General features: G+C 40.1%; 1 protein-coding gene across 29 annotated transcripts in view; it reads right to left on the bottom strand.

Moving 5' to 3' along the window:
* Positions 1-16,801, bottom strand: part of CLASP1 (cytoplasmic linker associated protein 1) — a 276,660-nt gene that overhangs the window by 144,492 nt on the left and 115,367 nt on the right. For all 29 annotated transcript variants that reach the window (XM_045479468.1, XM_045479475.1, XM_045479463.1 and 26 more), the window contains exon 8: positions 13,351-13,418. In XM_045479468.1, coding sequence (XP_045335424.1) covers positions 13,351-13,418 — 68 coding nt within the window. The remainder of the gene's footprint in view (positions 1-13,350; positions 13,419-16,801) is intronic.

The raw sequence follows: 16,801 nt of genomic DNA, 5'->3' as shown, positions 1-16,801 counted from the left end.
AGTCACCCAGGCGCCTGTGGGTTTCTGGTTTTTAATCAAGTTTTTATTTCGGAATGGTATCAGGGTTGCAGAAAAGTTGTGAAGACCGTACAGAGAGGTCCCAATACCCCACATTCAATCTCCCTATTATTAACACTTAACATTAGTGTATGTATAATTAATGCATCAATACTGACACATTATTATTAACGCGAGCCCATAGTTTATTCCGAGTTCTTTACTTTCCCCATATCCCTTATCTGTTCCAGATCCCACCCAGGACGCCACACTACAGTTAGTCATTATGTGTCTCCGGGCCCCTCTAGGTTACCACGGTTTCTTCCACCTCCCTTGTTTTACATGACTTTGACAGCTTTGAGGAGTCCTCGTTCTGTAGTTGACAGCATAGCCTTCAATCTGGGTTTACCTGGGGTTTCTGTCATGTTCGGACATAGCTTATGGGTTTCGGGGAGGGAGACCACAGAGGTCAAATGCCATTCCTACCACATGGTATCCAAGTACATGCTCTCAACAGGCCTGCCGATGTGGACCCTGATCACCCAGCGGAGGCCAGGTCTCCCCACTGTCAGGCTCCTCTCCTCCCCTTGTGCACACTGTGCTCTCTGGAAGGAAGTCACTCTGCATGCCCACGCTGAGCAGGAAGCAGGCTTTCCTCCTCTAGCACGGTGGGGCTGCACGGATGGTACGGAGCAACTGTGCCGAGGAGATTTGTCTCTTCTCCTCCATTTACCTATTTATTCAGTCATTCCTTTTTTTTTATCAGTATGCACTCATTTTATACTGTGAACTATCATCCAACACTACATTATTTTATCGCTCAGTGTCCCAGCTGTGGCCAGTAGAAATCTTTCGGTTGACTCCTAGGTCCTTTTGTCATAACCCCATCATCGTTTTACTTTTGCTTTGCGAGCGCTTTCTCACTTTCTGGCACTACAAAATGCGACAGGCTCATCCTGCATAGCCCCTGCTCCAGCCCGAGAGTCGGCCATTTCCCGAAGAGCCCCAGTGGCGGAGGAAACTGAGATCTGGGCACTGGATGGCACTTTCCTTTAAAAAGATCTTATTATACATCTGATTCCACATCTTGTTTTGTTTCAGAGTTTTCCCTATAAATGCAAAAGGATCAAACATATCATTTTATTTTTTCTTTTTTTCAACGTTTTTTTTATTTATTTTTGGGACAGAGAGAGACAGAGCATGAACGGGGGAGGGGCAGAGAGAGAGGGAGACACAGAATCGGAAACAGGCTCCAGGCTCTGAGCCATCAGCCCAGAGCCCGACGCGGGGCTCGAACTCACGGACCGCGAGATCGTGACCTGGCTGAAGTCGGACGCTTAACCGACTGCGCCACCCAGGCGCCCCAATCATTTTAAACCTAAATCCAACTTCTATCTCCCATTAGATCACATAGTGGACGGTGTCCCTATACCACACGGCACAGTATTTCTGGGCCAGGTCCTGCACCAAGCTATCCATCTCGCTTTCTCCTCCCGCTGCTGCAGGAAGTGGTATTCTCCCAACTCACACAGGAGGCAATCGAGGCTGACATACAAAGAGCCTGCCCCGGGTCACACAGCTCAGACGCAGCATTCACACTTGGTCTGAGGGATTCCACTGTCCACGGGCTTACTCATTCCTGCCCCAAAGTCACTTGTGCACTTACAGTCCAGTCACCTTGACCAGTAGTCCCCAAAGCCACTTCAAGGACCGGTGACACTTCTGGATAATTCACACTAGTCTGAACCAAACTGACAACTACAAGGGAAACTTGTAAACTCACAGAGCTTCACTTTTGTCACTTAAAGAACTATCCTTTATTCTAAATTACATTTATTTTCCTTATTGCTGTGCTGGCCCTGATTTTATGAGATACCACAAGATGAAAAGGATTGGCTTAAATCCTATGTTCTATTTTGTAAAGTTAAAATTGGTCGCCCTGTCATTAGTCTCTCTCCCCACAACCCAATTTTTAAAATTTAACTCTGAGCAAGCAGTAAATGGCCTTCACTAAAAATCTCAGTTTCTTCGCTCAGCATACAAGGCACCTGTCCATCTTCTCCTGCGTCTTCCCCCCAAGCCCCCAGCATACCGAACTGCTTTAAAAAAAAAAAAAAAAACTCATCATGTTCGTTGTATAATTTCATCTCCCAGAATTTCCTCCCTCATCCCCTCACTGGGCAAAAAAAAATGATTAGGAACGTCACATTTCCGAGGCATCTAAAGCTTGGTGATGGAGTGCTAATGCCTGTTTTAAGATCTCCTTGAATGCTTTCACTTTTAAATTATTTCCTAAGACAACTATTGGAAACTGCACAATTTGAGGATCAAAGAAAAACACAAAGCCAACGTTACATCCTGACGGCAGGAAGGAAGCACTGAGCTTGCAGGAGGAAGAGTGGTCTAAGAGGGCAAAATCCAGGGCTCTGCTGTCCGCCCGCCACCAAGCCAATTATAGGCAACCCCAAACCTCATGTATCCAGGCTGGAAAGCCACCCTGCCTAGTACTTGTTAAGGAGCTTCACGAAGATCATAAAAACCACCAAAAAACCTTCAGGAAAGTGCTCTGAAAATACTAAAATACTCTATACACAATTGTGGTAAAATGGTTGGTACTCTGTTTTGCAGACTGTTAACGGGCCCTTTATTATTCGTGGATCAACACAGGAAAATTCAAACAAGCCACAGCTCCAAGAGGCAGCTTGTAGTAGGTCCTTATCTCCTACTGCCTTTACAGTTTCTCGTAAGGTCGAAGTTACCAATCCTTTAAGGCTGCATTTCTGGTAACGAGAAGCAGGCAACTTGAAAGGAATTATCAAGCAAAAGAACAATCTTATTTTAAACTCAGATCCACAGGCTTTCTCCGTGGCCTTTAATGTAACACAGTCAAATCCCATCCCGTAATTATTTCGTCCTGTTAAAAAAATAATCCAAAATACAACGTCCTAAGATAAATGCTACTTGCAAGGAACACGTTTTCAAATCCTCAAATGAAGGGAACTAGAAAAGGTCACTTCAGAACGTGAATTATTTAACTCTCCTGCACAGGTATTGATTTCCCACAGCGGCTTAACCTGAATATAGAGTACTGTAATGAGGGACAAAATGAAAAGGAATACCGGCCCTGTATACTTTAAACTCTCAATTTTAAAATAGAGCAAGCAGAAATTTTTCAACAAACTTAACCAAATTTAGCTTCAGATAGACACATGTACACACCACGACCGTCCACTACAAAATAAACACAGAATGAGTGAGCTGGATGTGTGCCAGTTTCCCTGGAGTGGGAGGCAAACGAACACCTGTTATCATGCACAGTTTTACTCTGTGTTAATACCTGTTTCAGCTGAAGGGTTTGGGAAATATCCTTCAGAGACAACAAATTAAAAGCTCATCAGCAAGACCATCTCACAGGAAGGCAGGCGAGCATTCAGGCTGTTCCTATCACATAAATTACACTTTCTTCAAACACAAACCTGTGCACATAGAGTTCTCTCAAAATCATTTCAATGCTGCCAAAACCTGGGTAAAACCTCTGTGCAAAGACTGAAGGCTAATTAGTAACACTTCAATAAAATAATTCTTTTGTAGTTTTTCAGTTCCTTTTCTGCATCCTTAAAATGCAGTCTTTAACAGGAAAGGAAAAATCTGAAATAATGATTCTCAAGACAGAGGCAGCATCCCTGATCTACTATGAGTTCTATGCTTTTTCTCTATCCACTGTTGAAAAATCTTAGAAATTTCTGGCCAGCAGATTCCTTTCGAGACAGGGCTTATACTCAGTAACAAATGTCTTGTAACTGCAAAATAATTTATTTTCATAACCCACGTACTGTGAATATAAGAGCTGCAGAAAAAAATTTAAAGCACATGAAATAAACAAAGGCTTTAGAAAGAAAGAAAGAAAGAAAGAAAGAAAGAAAGAAAGAAAGAAAGAAACAGAGGCTGATGAAATGCATCTAACCTCATCCTTTGAAGCTCTCTCCTAGTTCTTGAGGGTCAACATTAAGGCTAATACATCTATAGGTTTCACAATTTTTTCCCTGCCCAAATGCTCACAGCAATTTTTTTCCCTAAGTTTCACCAACAAATTTTTAGTTATCAAAGAAACTGTAAAATATCTTAAATATGTTATTTACTTCCTAGCAAAGCAGTAATAATTACAAATGCATTTCAAAATATATAAGAATAGCCTACCTTTCCCAGTAGTCATGATCGTCAGGGATCTTGGTACAATAAATACAAACACTGCTCTGAAAGCTATACCTACTCACAGCAACTTAAGCATCAGCCAACTCCCCACCCACACGACTCCAGTGTGATCTGCACCAATGGCAACTGCCACCCTATTCCAAAATAAAAGCCTGGACTATATATAAGTGATTATTTTAAAAGGGGGACTGCGTAGGAGGTGAACCTTCTCCATCTGACTTTACTCATGTAAGAGAGCTTTCTTTAAAGGTGTTATTAAATTTCTCTTTAACTATCTGAATTTTCCCCTTGGAAAAAAACAGGGAAGAACATTCCTAGCACAAACCTTAAAAATAATGTCAAAAAGCAATCTTATTTCCACACAGAGGAGCTGTCAGGTGCAGCATAAGCTGCTTGAACTGGTATCAGGAACAGTCTCTTCCAGGCTATTTTAGGTGGTCTTGTCCTTATAACAGCACAGCATACTTGCTAGTCTTGTAACATGTTTTCCCTGGACCTATGACTATGGAAGCACTTTCCTAAGACACTTAACCAGAATCCCAAACCTTGTCATATACAGAGTCTAATAAACAGGCAGGCGAGAGGATGGGAACCCATCACCAGCACCGGATACACTTATTCACAATCACTGTTTTGAAAGGCTACACAAGATAATAATGGCTTGGCTTCTTAAGAAAGAAGACACTCAGTTAGGCTTTAAATGGATGCTTTGTCCTAGCTCCTCTGGGCAACAATTCAAATCTTACCTAACAACTCAACGTTGGTCTTTTTGCTTTCAGATTTGCACAGGTATTTTTCATTTCCAACAACTTAGAAGAGATATCGAACATTTTGCAAATTATACATTGTTTTAGTAAAAAAAAAAAAAAAAAAAGCAGGATGCATTTGGCAGCAAAATGGTGCCCTAGATACGTGCATGTGTAAGAGCTGATAATTTCATGAAATTTTATGATCATCTGTTATCTGGTTTACAGTTTGTTAGCAACCAATATTTTGTCTCTTTCTCTAGCTGCAGATTCATTATGGAATCGTCATGGATTTAATCAACATGGTACTTTCATTCTCTCCTCATAAACAATGTTAGCTTTGCTCAAGAAACTCAAAAGCATGCACATTTTTAACCAAATTAATGTCCATGGGCCTCGCTTCAATCAAATCCAATTAAAGATCATTAAGTGGCCACAGATAAAGGACACTGACTAGTCTATAATTACTGGCTCTTTCATGCTTAAAATCCAATTCTCCCATGAGCATAAGCACATCTGCATGATTAAGAGAAAAACTTACATAGAAAATAATTTGCTTTTTGAAACCCATGGGAGACAAAACTGTAATTTTTGCTTCAAGGGGTTTGCTAATTATATGGAGATGGAAAAAAAGAAAAAGAAACATCTATAAAACAACATATTTTTAACTCCCATACTCCTGCCATTCAAAGCTGAATGGCCTTCGAGTAACCTAGCAACAAAAAAGAATCCTACAAAGATGAAATGTTCTATTAGAGATAGGACACTCCTTTCCAATTGCTACTCAGCTGCTTTTCCATTACTGTTTTAGTCACAATTCTGCACTTAAAAAAAATTAAGTCCATGGGTTTTACATAAACACACTCAATTACGTATCTTAGAACAACCTACTTTTGAACATGTCAAGAAACAGAACCCAAGATGAAACCCATCTCTTCCCTACAAGTACTGCTATTACATTAATAGCTTCTTTCACCTTAGCTCAAATCCAGAGTTTTTATTTCTTACTCAAAAGAGCACTATTATTCACAGTTAACAAAAAAAGATGATAAATTTCATCAAAATTTAAACACAAGAAAGCAAAAAAACCCAAACAAACAAAGAAAAAAAACATGCCAAGAAACAAAAAACAAAAAAGCCCCACAGAATGGGGGGAAATATTTGCAAATCATGTATCTGATAAGAGTCTTATATCCAGAACATACAAAAAATTCTTATAGCCCAACAACAAAAAGACAAATACCAATTTAAAAATGGTCAAAGCACAGCAATCAGACAAAATGGAAAAAAAAAAAAGGCATCCAAATTGATAAGGAAGAAGTAATGCTGTCACTGTTTACAGACATGATACTATACATAGAAAACTCTAAAGAGTCCTCCCAAAAAACTATTAGAACTTATAAATGAATTCAGTAAAGTTACAAGATACAAAATTAGGATACAGAAATCTGTTGCACTTCCATACACCAACAACACAGTAGCAGAAAATGAAATATGAAAACAATCTCGTTTAAAATTACACCAAAAAGAAAAAAATGCCTAGGAATAAAATTACAGAGGTAAGAGACCTGTACTCTGAAAACTATAAAACATTGATGAAAGAAACTAAAGGGCGGGGCGCCTGGGTGGCGCAGTCGGTTAAGCGTCCGACTTCAGCCAGGTCACGATCTCGCGGTCCATGAGTTCGAGCCCCGCGTCGGGCTCTGGGCTGATGGCTCAGAGCCTGGAGCCTGTTTCCGATTCTGTGTCTCCCTCTCTCTCTGCCCCTCCCCCGTTCATGCTCTGTCTCTCTCTGTCCCAAAAATAAATAAACGTTGAAAAAAAAAATTAAAAAAAAAAAAAAAAAAAAGAAACTAAAGGGCTACCTGGCTGGCGTGGTCAAGGCAGTATGTGACACTTGGTCTCAGGGTCATGGGTTTAAACCTCATGAAAGAAGGAAAAAGGATAGAATAGGATAGGATGGGGTAGGGTAGGGTAGGGTAGGGTAGGGAAGGGAAGGGAAGGGAAGGGAAGGGAAGGGAAAGGAAGGGAAGGGAAGGGAGAAACTGAAGACAACACAAACAAATGAAAAGATATACCATGCTCATGGATTGAAGAATTAATTATTAAAATGTCCATTCAATCCAAAGCAATCTACAGATTCAATGCAACCCTTACCAAAATACCAATAGCATTTTTCATAAAATCAGAATTATCTTAAAGTTTGTATGGAACAAAGATCTTAAATGCCAAAGCAATCTTGGGAAAGAAGAACAAAGCTGGAGATGTCACAATTCCAGATTTCAAGATATACTACAAAACTGCGATAATCAAAACAGCACAGTACTGGCACAAAAACCGACATACAGATCCATGGAACAGAATAGAGGGCCGAGAAATAAATCCATGTTTATAGAGTCAATTAATCTCTGACAAAGGAAGAATATATAATGGGGAAAAGACTATCTTTTCAATACATGATATTGGGAAAACCTGACAGCTACACGCAAAACTGGACCACGTTCTTACACCATACACAAAAATAAACTCAAAATGGATTAAAGACCTAAGGGTGATACCTAAAACTCGTAAAAGAAAACAGAGGCAGTAATTTCTTGGACCTCAACCTTAGCAGTATCTTTATTGTCTCCTTAAGCAAGAGAAACAAAAGCAAAAATAAACTATTAGGACTACATCAAAATAAACTTTTGCACAATAAAGGAAACCACTGACAAAATGAAAAGGCAATTTACTGAAGAGAAGATATTTGCAAATGCTATATCCAACACAGAGTTAATATCCAACATATATAAAGAACTTACACAACTAAACACCAAGAAAACAGTCAATCCAATAAAAATATGGACAGAGAACCTGAATAGCCATTTTCCCAAAGACATACAGATGGCCAACAGACATATGAAAAGATGCTCAACATCACTAATCATCAGGGAAATGCAAATCAAAACCATAATTAGATATCACCTTACACCTGTCATATAGACAGAATCAAAAAGAAATAATAAGTGTTGGCAAGTGTTGCAGAGAAAAAGGAACCCTTGTGCACTGTTCATAGGAATGTAAATTTGTGCAACCACTGAAGAAAACACTATGGAGGTTCCTCAAAAAATCAGAAACACCATATGATCCTAGAGTATTTACCAAGAGAAAACAAAAACACTAATTTGAATGGATAAAGATGAGGTGTGTGTGTGTGTGTGTGTGTGTGTGTGCGTGCACACATGCATATTCCACATAATGGAATAATACTCAGCTATAAAAAGGAGTGAGATCTTGCCATCTGTAACAACGTGGATGGACCCAAACGGTACTATGCTAAGTGAAACAAGCCAGACAGAAAAAGACAAATATCATATCTTACTTACATGTGGAATCTAAAACACAAATGAATGAACAAATAAAGAGACAAGAAGCAGAAACAAAGCCATAAATAGAGAATAAACTGATGGTTGCCAAGGGGAGAAGGGTAGAAAAACAGCCAAAATGGGTGAAGGGGAATGGAAGGCACAGGCTTCCAGTTATGGAATAAGTAAGTCTCATGGATGAAAGGTACAGCATAAGGAATACAGTATTAACTGCAAAAGCACTGTATGATGACATATGGTGGCTACACCTGTGGTGAGCACAGCATAACCTATAGAGTTGTTGAATCACTATGTTGTGGATCCAAAACTAATGTGACATTGTGTTGAATGATACTTTCAATCAAAGAAAATAAAAACACAAACAACACTTAAGAGAAAAAAAGGGAGGGCAAAATACTTCAATAGAGATTTTTCTATAGAAGATCTACAAATGAGCACATGAAAAAACACTCAACACTGTTAGTCACTAGGGAAATGCAAATCAAAACCACAATGACACTTCATACCCACTAGGATGACTATAATCAAAGAGACAGACAATAACAAGTATTGACTTAAATGTGAATAAATTACAACTCTTATACGTTGTTGGTGGGAATGTAAAATGGTACACACTTAGAAAATTATGTGCCAGTTAGGCAAAAAGTTAAACACAGAGTTACCACATGACCCAGCAATTCCACAGCAAGGGAATTTCAATTCCCACATAAAACATCTCCACATAAAAACATTCAGACAAATTATTCACAGTAGCATTCCTCACAATAGTCAAAAAGTGGAAACAACCCAAATGTCCATCAACTGATGAATGGATAACATAAGGTCGTATCTATACAGCAGTGAAATATTATTCAGCCATAAAAAGGAATGAAATACAGATACATGCTACTCCACGGATAAACCCTGAAAACATTATGCTAAGTGAAAGAAGTCATATACAAAAAGCCATAAAATCTATGACTGCACTTATATAAAATGTCCTGAATAAGCAACTCCCTAGAGACAGAAAGCAGGCTGTCAAGGACTGGGAGAAGAAAACAGGGAGTGCTAACGATCATAGGTCTCCTTGGAGGTGATAAAAATATTATGGAATTAGATAACTGCACAGTTTTGTAAATATACGAAACAACACAGAATTATACACTTTAAAAAAGTAAATTTTTGTCTATAGATTATATCTCAGTATTTATTACGTTTTTAAAAATGTTTATTTTAAAGAGAAAGAGAAAGCATGAGCCGGGGAGGGACAGAGAGAGAGGGAGACACAGAGTCTGAAGCAGACTCCAGGCTCTGAGCTGTCAGCACAGATCCTGCAGTGGGGCTCAAACCCAAGAGTGTGAGATCATGACCTGAGCCAAAGTCAGATGCTTAACCAACTGAGCTACCCAGGCACCCCCATTATATCTCAATATTTAAAATAAGCTGATGATTTCCCCTCCAAAAATAATCCAACACCTGCTTGTGATAAAAACTTAAATAGGAATAGATGAGAACTGCCTCATCTTGCTCAAGAATATCTACAAAAACAACTACAACTAACATCATGCTTAGTTGTGAAGGACCTAAGACTGGGAACAATGTAAGGATGTCTACTCTCACCACCTGTACTTAATGTAGTGGAAGAAATTCTAGCCAATGCAATAAGGCAAGAAAAAGAAAAAGTATACAGATCTCAAAGAGAGAAAACTATTCCTATTTGCAGATGATTTGTTTATGCAGAAAATGCCAAGGAATCTACAAAACTTCTAAGAACCAATAGAAGAGTTCAGAAAAGTCAGAGTCTACCTATATAAGGGGCAAACTGGAGAAAGCAGTAAGCAGAGCAGTCAATGGTCTGATGTCCAGAGCAATTAAAAAACTGGTTCCACTGGGAATCAATGGGCAAAAAAACCCCAAAAATTTGGAGGGGGGATGGGTTTTATTATGTTCTGACTATGGTTTCTCTATGCTATCAGGATGTTCAATGACTCAAGAAAAGAAAGAAATTAAGTGGTTTGCTTTTGACAGCTACTGACCATCTTAGCTAAGTCTCTCAAAGTTACAGTAAAGAGACTAAACTTCTCTGGGTTAAGAATTCTAAAATCTTTATATATATGCCTTATTCTGTTTTGGCCTTAACAATTAAAAAATAATACTACATATATTCAGAAGAAAGCTGAAATTTTAAGGCCTTCAGGAAGTTTTGAATTAAAATCTCCTTACCATCTATTATTTTTAACACAAATGCCTAAAAGTACTGTTTTCATTCTCAGTCCTTACCGCTTTACCACATATACATACATATAGGGACATGCAGGGGCAATAGTTACATGTGGACGTTTAGAATAAAATGTTGCTATGATGCACCCAATACCACAGGATTTTAGTATTCTTGACGATTAAATCCTGTGTGTCATGTTCGTTAAAACTCAGTATACACACACTTTCCCAGACAAGCCTCCAACATGGGTGTGGTCCTTCTCCCTGTGCCAGCAGCATAATGGGATTCTGTTTCATAGCTATAATTTATAACACAGGCTATAAAGCACAAACTCACTTTTCAGCCACCGCCCTTACCTCTTTACCTGGTACTTTCTATCTTGGTACCAACAAGTTTTAAACTGGGAAAACACACCAACTACGTGCACGCACGCACACACACACTTAGGAGCCCGTGTCTTGCAACTGGCTGGGCTGCCCTGCCTGGCCACACCAGCAGTGCCACTCATCACTGGATGGCCAGAGTCCTGGTCCCAGCTCCACCACAGATACGTTGTAAAGCACATATAAAAGTATATACAAAAGCAGGGGATGGGACATCTGGCTGGCTCAGTCGGGAGGTCAGACAACTCTTGATCTTGGGATTTTAAGTTCAAGCCCCATGTTGACGAGAGATTACCCAAAAAGAAAATCTTCAGGGGCACCTGGGGGCCTCAGTCAGTTAAGCATCTAACTCTTGATTTCAGCTCAGGTCACGATCTCACGGTTCATGGGATCGAGCCCCACACTGAGCTTGGCACTGACAGGGTTGAGAGTGTTTGGGATTCTCTCTCTGCCCCTCTCCTGCTTGCACACATGCGCTCTTTCTCTTTCTCAAATAAGTAAACTTTAAAAGAAAAATGAATAGGGGTGCCTGAGTGGTTCAGCTGGTTACACATCTGACTCTTGATTTCGGCTCAGTCATGATTTTGCGTTTCATTGAGATGGAGCCCCATGTCAGGCTCTGCACTGACAGTGCTGGGCCTGCTTGGGATTCTCTCCCTCTCTCTCTCTCTGCCCTTCCCTCTCTCAAAATAAATAAATAAATAAATAAGTTCTTTTTTTTTTAAAAAAAAGTAGGGGGCAATGTACAGAAATTATGCCATAATAAAATTACATACAAATTATATAGTGACAGAAAATGAACTACAAGTGAATATGAAATAAATGAAAACTGATTTGTTGGTGATAGCATAATTGTAGTAAATATTCTTTTTCCCCTCTTAATATTACGTTTTTACAAACATACGAAAGAGATGTTAAGAGGGATTAATGAAAGTATGTTTAGAGGTCTTTAAGCATTTTATAAGAAACATATTATCCAATGACAAATTCCCTACTGATATGGTAGATACACAGCTGAGCAGAGGTCAAAAGACCTGGATCCTGTTTCTGCTCTGCCTTTATGTACTAGGAGGAACTTTCCTGAAAGTGACAAACTCTTTTTTACAACCTCAAGATATTCAAAACGTGAAAGCTATGTGGTGATCTAAGAGCCCTGAAATCACCATGATGCAATGAGCTATCTGAGAGTTAGAAAAAGTCCTTGTTGGCAACTGCTTTATGAGGACTTCACTCATACAGTGATTGGCTTGTCTTTTCTTCCCCTTCTGGAATCACAAGAAATACCCACTTGTCCTCAAACATCCTCACAAGGTATAGTAAAAGGAATACAGGTACCAGAAACAGTAAGTCACAATTCAAGTCTAAGTTATTTTGTTTATTTATTCCACAATATTTATTGCACACCTATACCACATGCCAGGGACCTTTTGAGGCACTAAAGGTAAAGAAAGGAATAATACAAAGTCCTTGCCCTCGTGAACAAACATTTTGCAGTGATATGCAGTAAGAAGGAACATTAAACAGGATGAAGGCACAGAGTACCCTTAGAACACTGGATATGCTATACTGGCTGACCTTGGTAATGGAGTGTGTCTGCAGCCGAGATATGGATGGAATGAGAAGGAGAGCCACGGGGACACCTGGGGACAAATGTTTCAAGCAGAAAGAACTGTAAGCACAGAGGCCCTGAAGCAGGAGAAGCGTGGAATGTTCAAAATTAGTAAGGAGGCCAATGGAAGTAGAGCCAAGAGAACCTTGGAGAAGAACATCTCATGATATCAGAATGGTAGCCAGCGTCAGATCGTGTCAGGGCCTGGTGGGCCATGGTGAGCCACCGAACTGCAGTCTCTGTGTGATGGAAAACCTCTGGAGGATTCTGAACAGGGGATTAACACCAGGAGAGTTACATTCTAAAAGGATTACTCTGGGGGCGCCTGGCTGGCTCAGCTGGCAGAGCGTGTGACTCCGTCTCAGGGTCGTGAGTTCGAGCCTTATGATGGGCGTGGAGCCTACTTAAATTTCAAAAATTAAAAAATAATAAAAACAGAAGGATCCCTCTGATGGCTGTATGGAAAACAGCCCGTGGGCACCAGGAGAGAGTAACAGCAAGGACAGTGGTTGTGTGTCTACCGTGAGAGCACAGGGAAAAGAGCACGACAGCTCGGTAGCAGGAGAAGGGCAACGACTGCGGCAGAGGCCCAGGGAGTCCAAATGTGCTTGTAACAGTAAAGCCAACAGGATTAGTTCCTGAATTCAGTGCGAGCTACAAAAGAAAGCCAACAACCCCATAGCTTCTGGCCTGGGAAAGGGGGAGGGTCAATGGAGGTTAAGTCTTCAGACCTAGAAACTGTTCTCAAGGTATCAAATTCAGCTGTTCAGAAATAGCACGAGCATTTCGGACCTAAAACTGAAAAGGCAAAAATAGAACAACTGCTTTTTCTACTCACCATTTGCTGATTGGATCATGTTTCCAGATTTTTGGACTTCATCAAATTTTGTAAAAATTACATTCAACCTGTATGAAAAAAAGCACACATATATGTAAAGACTGTTAACAATCACTGTTCACAGTCAATTATATTAAAACACTAATGTGAAACTGAATCACACCCCCAAAAAAAGTCAATGATATAAACCCACTTAATAACAAAAACAGTAACTACATTAGTAACATTAATTACATCCAATAATAATCAAGCACTTACAGACCAAGCACTGACTTAGGGCTCTCTCTGAAAAATCTTGTTTAATCTTTACCACAGCCATGTACGAGATTATCGTCCCCATTTTACAGATGAAGAAATCAAGACCCAGTAACTTGCTTAGGGTAACACAGTCAGGGTAGAGATGCTAGCCCGGAGAGTAAGAATCCAGAGCCCGTGATCTCAGACACTGCATTAAACTGACTACTCGACACAAAATGTATACATTATGAAAAGCCTGTATTTCTCCTATTTCTAAGCACAGACTGTTATTGTTCAAATGCACCAACATTACAATATAAAGGCTTTTCTGTGACTTACACTTAATTCAGAAATGCTCAAGTAATTTCTCCAGAAACAAACAGTGACTAGGTAATCTTTAATTGAAAAAAATCTACATGACATTTTCTATTAATGGATCATTTTCACCTTGACACTTTAATTGAAACAAAATCCCTTAACCAGTCAAAATATTCCATCCTAGTGACACCAATAATGAGAGGAAAATGGGGTGGGGTAGATGGGTGCTAATCTCGCCTGGTAGAAAAAGTCAAGAAAAAACTAGGCTTTCCCAAGCCAAAACAGATACACTGGAATAAGTGTAAAGGCAGAGATTCGAAAGCAATATATTTTTGCGTTCAAACCTACACCTCCCATTCCAGGGACCAGGCTAGAAATTTTAGCACTTGCTTACAAACCATTCTGTCATACAAGCTCTAATCATTTCAAACATGTTTGTCTTTTCTTCGCAACTAGAATGGACTCTTCTTCAGGACAGGGATGGGAACCATGTACTTTTGGTATTCTGTACGTCATGCAGGAGAGTTACATCACGGCGTGAAGACTGTTCCTGCCCTCACTACAGAAACTGCACACATTCTGGCCTCCGTTCCTTCAGAGTTCATTCACCAAGTCTAGTACTGAGCTGGCCAGACGCTGAGGCGTGTAAAGTCCCTAATTTCTACAGCTTCTACTTCATTCTTTCCTACTTAGGATGTTACATTCTAAGTCACAGGGGAGCCAAAACTACACATCAGCAAAGAGAGGTAAAATGGAGGGGATAAAGGGGCCTGACATACTGCCTCTCCCCCTTCCCACACCAGGGCAGAGATCAATCTTCTTGGCCCATCTTTCCATCTAAGCCCAGCTGTAGCCTCAAAATCCTTCCCCGACCTGCTCCAGGCAGCCACTACCAATTAATCAAAGTTGGCACCACTGAATTACAAAAAACTTGTGTCACCTGAGGACCAGATATGAGTAAAACTCACTTTCAAATCCAGAGGCTACTAAAGATCTGGAAAAATGTCTTAGAATCAATTTCCTATGGTGTTTCCATCACCTTCCCTTTTATGAGCACCAAAGACCTCCAGTGGCATAAAAAAGCGCATAAATAATATCACTACACAGGTTGCCAGGGCATGCCCTGACCAACTTACCGCTTTATTGTGTCACAACTACACCCTCTGACGTGAGCATGCCTGCAAGTTTGCAAGGTAGGGACAAGGTATACCTCTAGCCTCGCTGGTCCTAAAATTACTGCGAGGGGCAAGTATTTCATCCGTTCCTGGGAGAGTAGTCACCTTGTCAATGGCAACTGAGAACAAGACTGTAGACGCTCCATCTGGGGTAATATCCACTCACTGGGGCCACATTACCTCCAACTAGCAGGCCCAAACAACTAGGGATGAGAAGGCTAAAATGATTGCTGCCTTTTCAGTACCTGCACATTCATGCAGAAATCCCTCGGGAAGGCATGCCTTTCCCTCTCCCCACACCCGTCTCAGTAGCTGCACCTCATTCTCTACTCAGCGATGCCTACACGGCGGCTCCTAACAAGGCTACCACCTCAAGAGATCAGTAACCTGGCTTCAGGACAGTCTAACCCCAACAGAGCATTCCTTAGGAATGGCTTTCGTCTGCTAGCTCTGAACACAGCAATACACAACGCCTCCCTGGGACCAGCGAATTTGCACAAGCCAAAAAGGGTGAGTTTTATACATTCAGAGACACTGAATGATGTGTCGAAGTAACGATTACCCTCTGAAGCCACCAAGTGTTTTTCATTTTTGTCTGTGAACTCTCTGGATCTCAAATCTGAATTATATTTCTTTACTATTCTCACAAATAACTGGTACCATTTCTTCCTGGTTTTTCTGAATTCAAAATTTATATCCAACTCCTCAATCCCAACTGGCATTGCTTTTTTTTTTAGTGCGAGATCTAGTTATTCCTTCCTAGAATATCTTATAATATAAATTTAAAATAATTTCCTAAAAGCACTAGTAAGCTCACAGTCAACAAGCTCCACTCATACACTCAGAGCTAAGTGACTTTTTAGTCTACTACTCTTAAATGTGAGCAGACAAACCAATTCAAAGATGCGTGAGCAAAGCTTCTAAAGTGAAAAAGGGAGTCCCAAGATGAACAAACGTATACCCCAGAATCCCAATTCAGAGGAAAGAAGAAGAATGAGAAGTTTTTAAAATATATCATTAATACTCCCAAAGAAATAAAGAAAATAGTGCGATTATAAAAGCAAACAGGGAAGGAGACCTTCAAAATGACAGAAAATCTGCTCCTCCAAAGAGCAAAGCAAACATTCGCAAAATATGTCAAAATCAAGTTTTTCAAAGCTCTGGAAATTAAACAAAGGTTTGCTACAGTCCAAGGAGCCCTCTTCAAGAAAAACTGCTCAATCTTGGTAAGGACAGCAAGCTTTTCACTGTTTTGCTGTGTCTTATTTCCATCACCAACTCACCAGCTGAAAATCAACAGCCTCACAATCATAATAGTTTGAAAACCAGCAGCCTCAAAGCCACTGGGAAGAGCTGAGCAAGTCTGGAGCACCATAAAAATCCCTATTCCAAGAGAACTGTAATGATTTGACCTGTCTGGCACATCCTAGAATCCCCATTCGCAGGGTTTTATTTTACATGATTCACAGCACATTCAGTAGGAGAGACTCTTATGCCTGAAGCCAAGATCAAAAAGAATCAGCAACAACTGCTTAACATGGCAGCTGCCTAAGATGATGACAACTGGGGCAAAGACACTGACCAAAAAACTTACAAAGAAAAATGGAGAATGAGATGTCCACAGGGGACTTTGAAAAAAATCTGACACATTCCTGGGAATGTGAAAGACTATGCATAGGTGCAAGACTGTAGGAAAGTCTAAGAAAAGACCTGAGAACACA

This window comes from Leopardus geoffroyi, chromosome C1, assembly GCF_018350155.1.
Source record: "Leopardus geoffroyi isolate Oge1 chromosome C1, O.geoffroyi_Oge1_pat1.0, whole genome shotgun sequence".
Lineage (NCBI taxonomy): Eukaryota > Metazoa > Chordata > Mammalia > Carnivora > Felidae > Leopardus > Leopardus geoffroyi.
Note: the sequence above shows the minus strand (reverse complement) of the source record. Positions and strands in the feature narration are given on the sequence as shown.